This window comes from Indicator indicator, chromosome 30 (genome assembly GCF_027791375.1).
Source record: "Indicator indicator isolate 239-I01 chromosome 30, UM_Iind_1.1, whole genome shotgun sequence".
Taxonomy (NCBI): Eukaryota; Metazoa; Chordata; class Aves; order Piciformes; family Indicatoridae; genus Indicator; species Indicator indicator.
The window spans coordinates 5,614,751-5,628,559 of record NC_072039.1 but is presented as its reverse complement, the minus strand read 5'-3'; the positions used below and the strand labels follow the sequence as shown (position 1 = coordinate 5,628,559).

At 54.4% G+C, this 13,809-nt stretch overlaps 3 protein-coding genes and 2 non-coding genes across 5 annotated transcripts in view; 4 read left to right on the top strand and 1 right to left on the bottom strand.

Annotated features, from left to right (window-relative positions):
* Positions 1-1,555: 1,555 nt before the first annotated feature.
* On the top strand, positions 1,556-7,739 carry TSR1 (TSR1 ribosome maturation factor). Its single transcript, XM_054394160.1, has 15 exons — positions 1,556-1,655; positions 1,733-1,836; positions 2,168-2,384; positions 2,462-2,596; positions 3,143-3,570; positions 3,845-4,004; positions 4,326-4,477; positions 4,776-4,978; positions 5,393-5,555; positions 5,784-5,894; positions 6,129-6,261; positions 6,632-6,748; positions 6,968-7,108; positions 7,233-7,307; positions 7,404-7,739. The coding sequence occupies exons 1-15, from the start codon at positions 1,556-1,558 to the stop codon at positions 7,580-7,582; spliced, it is 2,418 nt and encodes an 805-aa protein (XP_054250135.1). The 3' UTR covers positions 7,583-7,739.
* LOC128977126 (small nucleolar RNA SNORD91 family) lies at positions 5,048-5,140 on the top strand. Its single transcript, XR_008489408.1, has one exon. It is a non-coding gene; the product is annotated as a small nucleolar RNA SNORD91 family (small nucleolar RNA).
* On the top strand, positions 6,325-6,417 carry LOC128977125 (small nucleolar RNA SNORD91 family). Its single transcript, XR_008489407.1, has one exon. It is a non-coding gene; the product is annotated as a small nucleolar RNA SNORD91 family (small nucleolar RNA).
* Positions 7,740-8,184: 445 nt separating the features above from the next.
* On the bottom strand, positions 8,185-10,184 carry SRR (serine racemase). Its single transcript, XM_054394552.1, has 7 exons — positions 10,014-10,184; positions 9,789-9,924; positions 9,490-9,593; positions 9,297-9,416; positions 9,120-9,194; positions 8,705-8,914; positions 8,185-8,429 (listed from the first exon to the last, which is right to left on the bottom strand). Exons 1-7 carry the CDS (start codon positions 10,182-10,184, stop codon positions 8,232-8,234), a joined length of 1,014 nt encoding a protein of 337 aa, XP_054250527.1. The 3' UTR covers positions 8,185-8,231.
* Positions 10,185-10,300: 116 nt separating this feature from the next.
* Positions 10,301-13,809, top strand: part of SMG6 (SMG6 nonsense mediated mRNA decay factor) — a 115,864-nt gene continuing 112,355 nt past the window's right edge. The window contains exons 1-2 of the mRNA XM_054394137.1: positions 10,301-10,394; positions 11,417-13,190. Coding sequence (XP_054250112.1) covers positions 10,301-10,394; positions 11,417-13,190 — 1,868 coding nt within the window. The remainder of the gene's footprint in view (positions 10,395-11,416; positions 13,191-13,809) is intronic.

The window sequence follows — 13,809 nt, the reverse complement described above, 5'->3', positions numbered from 1 at the left end:
CTTCATGTGACCCTTCTGGCTGTCTCTGGGTTTCCAGCTTTCTGGGTGATTTGTGGGGGCAGAGGCTTTGTGATAGGAACCTTAAGCAGGAAATTTCAAAACTTGCTCCTTTCTCTGGTCTTGCTTAAATGACAAAGTATAACTGACTCACAGGACTGCTGATTTTCTTGATTTTTTTTTTTTTTTAAAGTATCCTAGTTATCCCTTCTTCCCCTGAGTCCTTTCTGAGCAGTTTCTTCAAATTTAGCTCTGCAAGGCAGTGCTGTGGCAGTGCAAGGGGCTGTCTCGGCTGTGGACAAAGAGCCTTTGGAAAGGACAGTGGATGAAATCAACACAGTGTCCTGCAGCCAGCAGATACCTATGTAGAGAGACTTAATTACTGCTGCTTAAACAGTGCTTATCTGTCAGCAAACTCTTAATTACATGTCTTCCTTCCTGTCAGGTAGGACATGGGACCTCCGTTAGTTTGAAAGGTTTGACAGCCACCTGCTTTTAGGGGTAGAAAAGGATCCGTAAAGAGCAGCCCACAGTGTTGTTGGTGTCATGCTGATTTCTTCACAGGAGGAGAAGGGTTGGGGGGTGAAATGATGCCTCCAGGTCAGAGGAAGCAGGGACTTATAGGAACCTGCTTTTTTGCTCCCATGAAGTTGTTTAGTCAGGATGAGAGTAGCAGTAACCCTGCGTCTCCCTTAGGTTACTGGCAGTTGCACCACCACTGGAAACGCTTAACTCTGGGGTCTGGGGTGTCTGGGGTGCTGGGAAGCTAATGATTCCAGTTACAAGCTGGGAGTTTTATATTCTTAAGCGACAGTGTGGTCCTAGAGGCAGTGCCAGGCAGAGCAGCTTTTGCAGCTGCAATGGGCTCGTGGTATGTTTGGTGGGAGGTGCCAGCTGAGCACGGTACAGCCCACGAACAGATATTCTTAGCTGGATTCTGAGTGGCGAGCACAGCGGTGACCAGCGCTGCCGGTACTAAACTGGGTTGGCACGAAACATAGGAAAGTTTTGGGAAGCATGGAAATGTTTGGGGGAGCACAGGAATTTTTCACTTCGCTTGTGGAGGAGGGGGAGTGTGGGGTGTCCTGTGCCTGTCCCGGAGCATGTGGGTGCCATTCCGAGGGCCTTGGGGCTCGGGGAGGGCTTTTCCTCATCTGTTTCTTCCCATAGCCGTGTTTCCAGAGCGCGGGCGAGCCGCATTCCTCTCGCGTGTAAATACCTGTACAAAGAACTAATCAATAAAGCGCTGAAGGAATGCGTGTCGCTCCTGCCTCTCATTCCCCCGCTGCCGCGGCGCTGACGGCCACTAACCTGCCTCGCTCCCTTCCTGCCCTGACCCCGCTGCGGGGCTCTCCCGCCCTCTCCCCGGGGCCAGACTCGGCGCTCGCCAGCAGGCAGCGCCGAGGGACTCCGTGACTCACACCCCCCAACATCCCCCGCCCCCCTCCCTCCCGCCGCCACTTTGGCGCTCCCGCAGCGCCGCGCGCTCTTGGCGTGCCCTGCTGCGCCGGAAGTGGCTGGAGCGGAAGGGCCGAGCGGGCCGCGTGTAGGAGGCAGCATGGTGGCGGCGGGCGTCCACCGGCCCGGGCCGCTGAAGCAGCAGAACAAGGCGCACAAGGGCGGAAAGCACAGCGGGTCCGCGCATCGCCGCGCTGGAGGTGAGGTGGGGCGGGCCCGGCCGGGTTCGCCGCCAGCCCTACTTGCCGCAGCCATCCTGACTCCTCTCTTACTTCAGGCCGTGTCTCCGTCAAGGCCCAGCCTCGCCGGCGGCTCCGCGACCTCAGCAGGGTGGACCGGCGACACCAGGCGCTGCAGCTTCGCCGACAGCGCAAGGAGGCGGTGAGGACCGCGGGGCAACCGGTTGTGGGGGGAGCAGGAAAAGGGTTGCTTCGGGTCTTTGCAAGAGGGTAGTGGGGAGCAGGAATGGGGCTGGTGCGGGTCCTGATCTGTGTTTTTATGGGGACTGAGACGGTTTGGGTCTTTTTGAGGGGATGATGGGCTGGGCTAGGGAGAGAAGCGATTTTCTGGGTCAGTTCATTTGGGGGCAAGCAGAGCGTTACTGGACCGAGTGGGTTCGGGTTGAGCTGCGGAGGGATCCAGTCATGATCTAGTGGGGCAGGATAGGAACTGGATTGAGGTGGAGGTTCATGCTTTATGTCTGTGTTCCCAGGTGCTGGCAGAGAAGCGGAGCTTGGGCAGCAGGGATGGGCCCCCGCACCTCGTGGTTTTGATACCGCTGCACAGCAGGGCTGCAGCCCACGACACCCTTCACTTGCTGCAGAGCCAGGACTCAGCAGTTGTCCGTGTGGCTGAGGGAAGAGTTGGTGACTTTGCACTCCTCTGCCCCCGACTGAAGCAGCGCTGGCGCTTTGTGACAGCACAGGCAGGTGAGGAAACGTTGTTGATGTGGTTCTTGACTCCTGTACCCCTGGAAGCCCCAGTAATGGAGGTTTTTTGCCTGCAGGGGACCTTCACGCTGTCTTAGACCTTGCAAAGGTTGCCGACTCCCTCCTGTTTATCCTGGATCCTACAGATGGCTGGGACAGTGCTGGGGATTACTGTCTCTCCTGCCTCTTTGCACAGGGCTTCCCTACTTACGGTGAGCAAATGAGTAACATTAAGGACTTATAATGGGCTGTAGGTCAAGAAGCTGTTTCATGGGGATTGAGTGTTGCAGTAATTAGCATCTCCATATGTTAATAGGTGATCACAAGTGTTTGACCACTCTGAGTATAGATCATTTGGGAGAATACCATTCTCGTGCTGTATTGTTGTGTGACTGCTCTGGTGAGTGGAGTGCTGAAGATAAATCAGGTGGTTTAGGTTTAGGCCTTTGAGTTCATGGTGGTGTCAGTATTGTAACAGTTCCCTAGAAGTGCAGAGAGAAAGGATTCAGATTCTGTCTTGCTAAGTTCAGCTCTTGTGCATTTATCTCCGGGGTCTTGTTTAGTTTCAAAATCTTATCTCTGAAGACAGGTTTCCTGTCTCAGTTATTCTTTTGAATGTGTGAAACTGCCTTTGTGTCTTGTGGTGTGATCCTGTTTGTTTATTTGGGTTGCTGGCATCTGAGTGTTTGCCAGTGCTTGGTAAAAGGAGTGTGAGAAGGTTTCTGATGTGATGTGGAACTCTGTGCCCTGCTCGGTAGCTCTTGCTGTCCCAGGAGGCACTGACTTGCCACCTAAGAAGCGGATAGATGCCAGGAAGAAACTTGCCAAAGCCATTGAGAAGCGTTTCCCCGAGGCCAAGCTGTTCCCCCTGAACACGGAGCAGGAGTCCTCACTGCTGCTGAGGCACCTGGCCACCCAGAAGCAGCGGCACCTGGCCTTCCGGGACAGGAGACCTCACCTGCTCGCCTATGCCGCTGAGTTTGTGCCCAGCCAGGAGAGTGACCTGGTTGGGACCTTGAAGGTGTCTGGCTTTGTCCGGGGACAGACCCTCAGCGTGAACAGCCTGGTGCATATTGTGGGACATGGAGACTTCCAGATAAGCCAGGTGGACGCCCCCCCTGACCCTCTCTCTTTGAACCCCCGAGTGGTTAAAGGACAGAAGAGGAACCAGGACATGGAGATACAGGTGTGTGGGAGGTCAGGGCTTTGCTGGGCTCATTAGAACACAACGTTTTTAAACTTGCACTCAGTTGTATTTTCTTGATGGATGTGGTCAAGGGAAGGGGAAAAGGAGTTGTATCCAACCCAGTAGGCTTGTGTTCTGCCACTGAGCTGAGGTTCTTTGCCCACAGCATGTAGTGGATGTAATGAATGTGATGCAGAAGGGAATTTTGCTTTAGGCTAATGGCTAGCTTGAGTTAGGTGTGCTCACAGCTGGGAGCTCTGTTCTTGCCCTTCAGGATGACTCTGCAAATGGCACTGATGAGATGGAGGAAGACACTAAGGTCCTGATGAAGGCAGATCCAAAGAAGCAGGAGTCTCTGCAGTCAGAAGTGGTTCCTGATCCTATGGAAGGGGAGCAGACATGGCCTACTGAAGAAGAACTGCAAGAAGCAGAGGGTGAGAGCAGCAATACTTCTGTACCTTTTCCTTGTCCCTCTTAAGAAGGTTGTTAGAAATCCTCTGTCACTAGGATGGCTGTGGAGAAACATGCTGGTTGGGAGCCCAGGGCTTCCATTCCTATTCCCATCACCTGAATACCAGGCTGCATGGTTTGCTGAGGAGTTAACAGAGTTACATTTTAGTTGCCTGTTCTGGGCCCTGGCAAATTCTGTGCTGGGAAACAGCAATTCTGGCCTAGAGCTGATGCTTCTGTCCTGGTTTAAGTGTTGCTGAAGTGAAGAATTGTTCCTATATTAACCATTGTTGGGAATCCTACAGCTTCTCTGAAGGCAAACAGGAGGGTGGTGAAGGTCCCAAAAGGCACATCCAAATACCAGGCTGCCTGGATTGTGGATGATGGAGAAGAAGGCAGTGAGAAAGACGATGATGATGATGAAGATGATGATATGATGGAAGAAGCAGTTTCCCAGGTACCTCCAAGAGCTGATACTGCAGCTGATCTCCAGAGCATTATTGTGTAGTCTAGGACAATTCTGTCTTTCTGGCTTATTCCATGCAAAGGCACAACGCAGAGCCAGGACTCACCTGGGTTTCCACTGTTAAATCTCTCCCATGCATCATGTTGCTTCTTTGGCCTGTTAGATACTGAAATGTGGGACTGTGGTGCAGCTAGGCTCGCAATTGACACCGTGCACAGGGGATTTGCAGTGATGCAGGGACATAACAGAGCCCCTGTGCTCACGGGCTCTGTGCTGTTCTGTGTGTCAGGAGGCAGAAAGCAGCGAGGACGAAGGAGAACCTGCAGAGGAGGACTGCGAAACCATGACCATTCCTGAGAGCTTGCGGGATGACCAGTACGATGAAAAGGTGGAGGAAGATGAACAGATGCTGGAGAGATACAAACAGGAGAGAATGGATGAAATGTTTCCAGATGAGGTGGACACACCACGGGACGTACCTGCCAGAGTCCGGTAAGAAACAGGACGCTCTGCTGGCAGGGGAGCTGGAGGGCACCTTTCTGTCTAGTTCGAGGAGAAGAGACAGGAAGCCTGTGATGTCTTAGCCTTGGTGTCTGAACCTGGCTGAAGGACTCTTCTGAAGACTCCCTTCTAGGCTCTGAGGCTTCCAGGGACAGCACTAGCTGGGAACAGTGGGTGGGCTTGGGCAGCTCCCTGTGCCAGGGAAAGCTGGGTCCTGACATGGGCGAGGGAGGAGGAAGGGAGAGCTCTGATGTGAGGGCAGGTTGTCTGGGGTCTTGGCTACACTAAGATCTTTCCTGAGAGCTGTTTGCTTTGCTCTCTCTGAAGGTGTGAGTCCCTGTGGACCACAGAAAGTGCTGACAACCCCCTCAATTGGTGAAGCCATTTGTCATAACTGTTCTCTAGGTTCCAGAAGTACAGGGGGCTGAAGAGCTTCCGGACTTCTCCATGGGACCCCAAAGAGAATCTCCCAAGGGATTATGCCAGGATTTTCCAGTTCCAGGACTTCTCCCGAACCAGAAAGAACCTCTTCCGGCAAATAGAGAAAGAGGAGACTGAAGGAGCCTTGGTACATGAATTTTCTTTTGCTGATCTCTTCCCCTACTGTGTTCCCTTGCTCCTCATAGGAAAGATGTGGGAAGTGGCTGGGTGGATCTTTTCAGCCAGCTGGTTCCTCGTGTGAAGCCATGAGTTGAGATGACACTGTTCTCCTCATTTCCCTGTCTAACCCTGGCACATGTTATTTCTGACCGTTTTGTGTTGAGAGAAGTACTCACAACCAATCCTCTCTTGGTAGGTTGGCTGGTATGTTACAGTTCATGTCTGCAATGTCCCTGTCTCAGTGATGGAGAGCTTCAAAGAAGGAAAGCCCCTAGTCCTGTTCTCACTGCTTCCCCATGAACAAAAGGTGACTTATCATGGCCTTAATAAGATCTTGTAGATGTGTAGCTCCTTGTCTGATTCTCTTGGGCTGCATGGGTTGGAGAGCTGCTGGCTGCAGATGGTTTGAGCTGAGATCTGCCCATATTGCTCAAAGTAGGGTCAGAGCAGGCTGAAGCTGTCAGGGGTGTCCAGGCTGAGGTGTTTGTGGTGACTAGCAGTCCATTGGGAAGCCGTTGCCAAGGACATTCCTGTCTTGCAGATGTCAGTGCTGAATTTCCTGGTGCATCGGCACCCAAGCAACTGCGAGCCAGTGAGGGCAAAGGAGGAGCTGATCTTTCACTGTGGCTTCAGGCGCTTCCGAGCATCCCCCCTCTTCTCCCAGCACACCTCAGGTTTGTGAGGCACCAGTGGGGTGGGTTTGAGTATGCCAGGAGCCTGGGGCTGGGGTTTCTAGGGCAGGAAGCCTGTGATGTCTTAGCCATGGTGTCTGAACCTGGCTGAAGGACTCTTCTGAAGAATCAATTCTAGGCTCTGAGGCTTCCAGGGGAGGTACTGAATAGTGAGGAGTGGAAGGGCCTGGGCCAGGATGGTCAGAGAATCACCTTTGTTCCTAGATACTCTGTGCCAGCAGAGGAAGGGTGTTTGTCACCTGTTTCCTAAAGCACAAAGCCTGCTTGCCAGGGAAGAACCAGCTCAGTGGGGTTTCCCAGAGCTCTGAGAACTGCTGTTGGCCTGAACTTGATCATTCCTGTTGTGTCCTAGCTGATAAGCACAAGCTGGAGCGTTTCCTGCGCCCGGATGCTGCTGTGGTGGTGACTGTTTATGCTCCCATCACTTTCCCTCCTGCCTCAGTGCTGCTTTTTAAACAGAGAAGCAATGGTAAGTTGTTAAATGCTGAGTAGGTGTTGAAAGAGTGTCCCCTTCATGCTGTTTGAGATGATTAATGCTTTTTCATCCCTGTTATCACTGGCATCTTTGTCTGCCCCTCACTGTGGGGTTGCTCTGGGCCTGGATACATTTGGGTTGTGATGGGGGAAGGAGGTGATAGAGGCACCTTTTGTGGTGTGGCCATGGTGCCTTAGTGCCTCTGCCTTGCAGGAATGCATGACCTCATTGCCACGGGTTCTCTGCTTTCTGTGGACCCGGACAGAATCGTCATCAAGCGTCTGGTGCTCAGCGGCCACCCTTTCAAGATCTTTACCAAGACGGCCGTTGTGCGATACATGTTCTTTAACAGAGGTACAGCTCCTCTCTCTGTGGTGGGAAGAGGGGATGTGGAAACAGCATTCCTGCCCCTGTGGGAGCAGTTGTGTTGGTGCAGCAAAGTTAGCTTCATAACTGCCTTTTGTGTTTTGATCTCCAGAGGATGTGATGTGGTTTAAGCCGGTGGAGCTGAGGACAAAGTGGGGTCGCAGAGGACACATCAAGGAGCCATTAGGTGAGTTTGATTTGTATTGATCTCTGTGATGCTGGGCAGAATGTGGTCCTTCTGGGCAGGAGAGACGACTAACGGCCTCTTTTGCCCTCTGCCTAGGTACCCATGGTCACATGAAATGTCACTTTGATGGACAGCTGAAGTCCCAGGACACGGTGCTGCTGAACCTCTACAAGCGTGTTTTTCCTAAATGGACTTATGACCCCCACGTTCCTGAGCCTGTGCCCTGGGTGAGGAGTGAGAGTGCACTGCCGGTGCAGGAGGTGGAAATGGATTAAGTCTCCAGCATGGCTAATGCAGCTTGTGCCTTGGCTCCCTGGATGCTGTTCTCAGTGAGGGACAACACTTAATGTCTTGGACATAGTACCGCGGGGGTCTGTACAGGGGTGGCTGTCTCACCAGCTGCTGCTCAAGTACCAGCTACAGCTATTTATTTTAATGGAAAGTGTTTTCAAAAACATCCTGGTGCTCCTGTCTTGGTGGTAGCAGCTGTGGGGGCCAAAGGGGGAGGCTGTGTGTACCCGTTGGTTGGTGGAGCCCACTGGGGCTGTTGTCTTTCCATCATGCCCTTCTACAGCAGTGTGTGTGGGGATTTTACTGCATCGAGGACAGGAGTTACTAAACTCCTGTTACTGTGATACTATCAAAGGTGAAGCAGCAGCTGCAGAGAGCAACTGAAGGCAGCTTGATGGAGGCCTGGCTCAGAGCAGGGCAGCTAGCAAGGCAGGGAACAGGCTGTGGTTTGTTTCCAGGCCCCCCAGTAGCAAACTTTTCCTGTGGAACTAAGCACCTGTGTGCTGTAGAGCACTAGTTTCCATTCTCCCTCCATGAAAACTTACAATTCTTTGGGGCTGTTCATCTGGTTTTAGTAGTGCACAAACTGGATGGTACAAACAGGTTTCTGTCACTTGAGAGACAGCTCCATTCTCATTCTGCTTTCCCAGGGAGCTCTGTGAGCCAGGTCAGGGAGCTCAGGTCCACGTTTCCTCCACACAGCACGATGCAAATGTTCTCCACGTCCTGGGGGACTGCCTGGAACTGCTCAGAGAGCACGGCTGCCACTCCCACGCCTGCTGTTGGCTCAATCAGCAGCTTCATCCTTTCCCACACCATCCGTGTGGCTCGCTGTGGAGACAGCAGCAGCTGTCATCCCAGCGGCGAGCAGAGGCTGCTCCAGGGCTGGGGAGGGCAGTGTGTGTGCACATCTCTGCATCCCTCTGGGAAGGGAGAGCAGAGCTTCCACCAGCCCCTTCCAGCTGGAGAGAGTGTGGGTGTTGCACAGCTGTGGTAGTGTGCAGGGCCTTGTGCTGCCCTGGGAGAGGGGAGGGGTGAGAGGGGTCAGGAAGAGCATGAACAGAGGCAGCTGCCTCCTGGCAGCTACTGTGAGAAGGAACGTTTACCTTGATTTCTTCTTCTGAGACTGTCAGGACATCATCAACCAAATCCCTGATGATGGGCCATGTGTTTGGTCCAATACTGGTTTTGACTGCATCTGCAATGGTCTCTGGTGGGTGAAGGTTGGGGGTCAGTTCCCCTCTTAATTTGGACTGGTAACAGTCATCTGCATTGCGTGGCTCAGCAGCAAACACTTTCACATCTGGTCTCAGAGCCTGGGGAGAGGAGAAGCTGCTCAGTTGAAACTAGCATGTGCCTGGCACTGTTGCTGCAAGTAGGAGCAAGGGAGCCAAGTAGGCCATGCAGACCCCTGGCACCCCTTTCTCCATTTCTAAAGAGAAAAGCTGCTGCTTGTCTTGGGACCCTTGCCCTTCCGATGGGCAGATGCAGCCACTGCTTCCCAGCTGAGCTGCTGCCTACCTTGATGGCAATTGCTATTCCTGCAATCATTTCTCCACCTCCGACAGGAACCACTACTGCATTTACCTGGGGCACCTGTGCAGAAAGGAAGCATGAGTGCTCCTTGGCACCTCGGCTGCCCCTTTTTGCTGTGTCCCTGCCTAGAATGAGCAGAGCCCTGGGCTGGGTTTCTCTCACCTGTTCCAGCACCTCCAGGGCGATTGTGCCTTGTCCTGCAATCACTGCTGGCTCCTGGTTGGGGTGTACCATGACTCCTCCTGTCTCCTGGACTACACGAGATGCTGTCTCAGCCCTGGACTAAGGGGAAAGTGCAGATGGTTGCCTCAGTCCGGCTGGAGGTTGGTCCTGGCTGGTCTCTCCCATGCCTTACCTCATCGCTGGGCTCACAGGGCACCAGTGTGGCACCGTAGGTGCGGATGGCAGCTTGTTTGCAGTGCGGAGCTGTGTGGGGCACCACAATGTAGGCAGGAATCCCTGTGTGATGAAAAGAGGAGGCAAATCCAACAGCCAAAAGCCACAGGTGCCTGGTTAGTGCTGCAGAAGCAAACCCTGCCTTGCCTATGGCAGTAGAGTGACATCTCTGCTTCTCTCTAGGGGTGACTGGAGCTGACTTTGCCCAGCTCTCTATTCCCCTCTGAGCTGGGGCCGAAGGTTGAGCTGTGGCGTTACCTTCAGCCCGGGCAGCACAAGCCAGTGCCTGCCCGTGATTACCGCTGCTGTGTGTCACCACGGCCCGAGGCAGCTCCCCTCCAGCACGCTCGCTTTCCTCAACGAGACTCCTAACCGCGTTTAGGGCCCCCCGGATCTGGAAAGAGAGAGTGGTGCCGCTGCCCAGGAGCCGGCATGCGGGGCTCCTGCCCCACGGCTGGCCGGGCCGCCGCCACCCCCGCGTACCTTGAAGGAGCCGGTCCTCTGGAAGAGCTCGCACTTGAACAGCAGCCGCCGGCCGGCTAGCAGGTCCAGGCCCCCGCAAGTGAGCACCGGCGTGCGGTGCAGCCGGCCATGCAGCCGCCTCTGCGCCGCCCGGACATCAGCCAGCGCCGGGCGGGACGAATTCGCTGCCATCTTGCTTGGCGTTCCTACGCTTTGACCATCGTAGGGAGAACGCGCTTGCGTGCTATGGCAGTTTGGCCCTGCGCGGCCGCCGTCGGCCCGTCCCGCCCCCTCCCGGCGGAGGGAAGATGGCGGAGGGGCTGGAGCGCGTTCGTGTTTCGGCTGCCGAGCTGCGGGACATGGTGGCGGCTCAGGCCCGCGCTGCAGCTGGCGGTGGACGAGGTAAGGGGGTAGCAGAGACTGGTGGGGCGGCGGTGGGAGCTGGGAGACGCTGCTGTGGGCCTTTCTCTTCTTATTGGAGGCACCTGCCCGGGGGCAGGCTGGGCCCCTCACTCGCACCGCCCGGCTCGGGTTGGGGTTAGTGTAGGGGCTGGGGCAGAGCCGCTGGGCCCGCTTCGCCCCGGGCACGGTTGTCGCTGCGGTGAGAACAAACAAACGCCGAGGTATAGAGAACAAGGGCCGTTGGAAGGCTGTAGGGCGCCCGCGGCGAGCAACGGCACCCGGCGCTGCGTTATTCCGGGGTCAGGCGGGTCTCAGCCCATCCCCGGGCGCTCTCTGTCGTCGCTAGGCCCGAGCCTCTGATAACGGTGGCTTTCGCGCGACTAAAGTTTGGTGATAGGGGCTACTGGAAGTCATTGGTAGTAGGAAGAAGTCGAGGAAAGGCAGCGTGTAGCAGCCTGGCTTTGGTAAAACATGTAATTATGCGTTGTCTAGGCTGTGGTTTTTAACGAGTGTTTGTGTAAATACCGTTACAGAGAGGAGGAGGGAGACACTACCGAGTTGGTAGCAAAGAGGGGAAAATATATCTTTGACTCAAAATAACCTGTTGGTAGAGCAGGGAGTCCGTTGGCTTTGGTAGCTCCTGTAGATAGAAAGGCTGCTGCACCAGCAGCAGGCAGACAACTGCTGCAGAAACCTGTAACTCTAAAACTTCATACCCAGGTCTTGCTGTGTGTGTCCAAGTCTTGCACTATGCCTTATCTCTTTCTCAGCTCGTTGATGCTTTGAGGCAAACCCTGGTTTGGGATGTGTTTTATGCATAGCTTAGACCAACGATCTGGTCAGCTTTGTTGTACTTTATCATTTTCCTTTCTTACTCTGGTCACCTGTAAAACTTGACAGGTTTGGTTTTGCGCCTTCTCCGAGGGTGGTAGGTTCTCTGCCTTTAGTTAATATTTCTCCTTGTTACTTCTCTGTCCTTGCTTGGTTTGTGGAGTGAGTAACATTCTTCTGGTTTTCAGCAGAAAATGTGAAGGAAATGAAGGAGCCAAGGCATCGCAAAGACAACAGGCGCCCAGACCTGGAGATTTACAAGCCTGGCCTCTCCCGACTGAGGAGCAAACCTGTGCCACCAAAGCACGAGGCCTCAGAAAAGGAGAGGAGCAGGGCCGAAGAGGGCAATGAGGAGAGTGCCAGTGACAAGGGCTCTTTGGGAGGAGAGGCTCCAGTCATGGAGGACTTCGACAGAGGTGATGGCCCCAAGCAGAATGGTCCTTCTCAAGAAAATGAAGAAAAGATGGAGACTAAGGGTGATCTTCAGAGCCAGGAGAACTTGTCCAAGCAGCCTGCTTTGGATGAATGGTGTCCCAAAACCACCAGGAGAACCAAGAAGCCAGACCAGCAGATCTACCAGCCTGGGAAACGCCTGTATTCAGCTGCTAAAGAACCCTCCCCGCGGTCAGCTACTGAGGAAATCACCAGTAAGATAGAGCAGCTGAAAGTTGAGAGAGATGAAGAGGCTGAGAAAGGCATTGGAAAAGACAGTAACAGGAGAGCCAAATCAAGCAAGGAGGATAGAGGGGGGAGCCAGGCAGGGGAGGGACTGAAAACCTCAAGGGGTGAAAAAGGAAGACAAACAGAGCGAAGTGACAGGATAAGGAGAACCAGCAGCGAGGGGATGCAGGGTAAGCTGGGCCCTACCAAGCGCTACTCCCGCTCCGACAAGCGGCGCAGCCGGTACCGCACCTGCAGCACCAGCTCAGCCGGGAGCAACAACAGCGTGGATGGAGCCCCGCTCAGGGACGGCGTGGAGAGGCGGCAGGAGCGTGCCAGGGAAAGGCTGCGCCCGAGGAAGCAGCTCTCTGCATCTTCCACTGACTCCTTGGATGATGACAGGATCGATGAGACGGTGGCATATGGCTCCAGCAGGAACGTGGACAAGAAGAAGCGGTCAGAGCTGAGTCGAACTTCTAGGAGCGAGAGTGAGTGGAGCAGCAATGGCAGGGAAGTCAAGGGACCCTTTCGAGTCACGTTTGACAGCAGGACTATGAGCAGGGACATCAGTCTGGCGGAGACAGATAAAAAAAAGCCCCTGAAGGCATTTATTAGTGGTAATGACTCAGAGGCTTTGGAGGCGAGGAGCTGGAGCAGAGAGCCCCAGGGGAGGGGCCGTGGGATTCTCTTCCTGCCTGCTAACACAGACCTCTCTGCCAGCACTGCCGGCTCCACCGAACCCACTCACCCTGGGCCCAGGCTCCTGCTTGGTGGGGCTGGCAGTAAAGTCCTCCGAAGCAGGGGCCGAGGCGGTGCTGCTCGCAGACTGTGGGACCCAAATAACCCGGACCAAAAACCTGCCCTGAAGAGTCAGACCCCTCAGCTTCACTTTCTGGACACAGACGATGAAGTGAGCCCCACCTCATGGGGGGAAGCCCGTCAGGCCCAAACATCCTACTATAAATTCCAGAACTCTGACAACCCCTACTATTACCCTCGGGCTGCTGGCCAAGGCCCCCAGTATCCTTATGGTGGGTACTCCCTGCAGTATCCTATGGGTCCAAGCAACGGTGTGTACCCAGGAGCCTATTACCCTGGGTACCCCAACCAGGTGGGGCAGTACATGTGTGGCCCACTCTCCCCGACTCCTCTGAGCCCTGAGATGGAGCAGCAGATGCGGAACATGCAGCAGCAGGAGCTCAGCAAACTCCTCCGCGAGGCTGGGAACCAGGAGCAGCAGCTCAGCAATTTGCTTTCCAGAGACCGCATTAGCCCAGAGGGGCTGGAGAAGATGACCCAGCTGAGGTTTGTGCTGTGCTGTAGAGGGGGGATGTGACTGGATTGTGCCTAGGGTGAAGTATCAGAAGATCCAGAGAACGGTATGCTGTGCTGTTCTGCTGTGCTGGAGATGTCAGTGCCTCAGACTGGGAGATGGGGCAGTGGCTTGCTAGGTTTTGATGTGCTGTATCTGTTTGTCGTGTGCCAGTGGTGTGTGGGTGTTGGAAGGAAACTGTGGGTAAAGATGTCATTTGTCTGGGCTGGGAGCTAAGCTGTGGCTTGTTGTGGAATGCCTTGCCCATGTCACAGGGATGTGAAGGAACAGGACAAGCACTTATTGTGGCTCTTTTGCTCTTGCTTTTACTGGAGCTGATCTCAGTTCCAATGGTCTCGTGTGCTTTCAGTATTTGCTGGTGGACTTCTGCTTTCTTACTTGTTCTTGCTTATCTGCTGTCTGATTTGCATTGTGGGCTCCAGGGGTGGCAACTGTCAGCTTGTGCTTGTGAAGCATTGCGTGGGTTCCTGATGCTGTGACAGCACCTTTCAAGCACTGGGTAGCTTTGTTCTTGACACTGCTCAATGCTGTGACAAACGACAGTCCAGTGGGAGTAGGCTGGTGACACCAGCTGCTGAGAGAGAAATGACA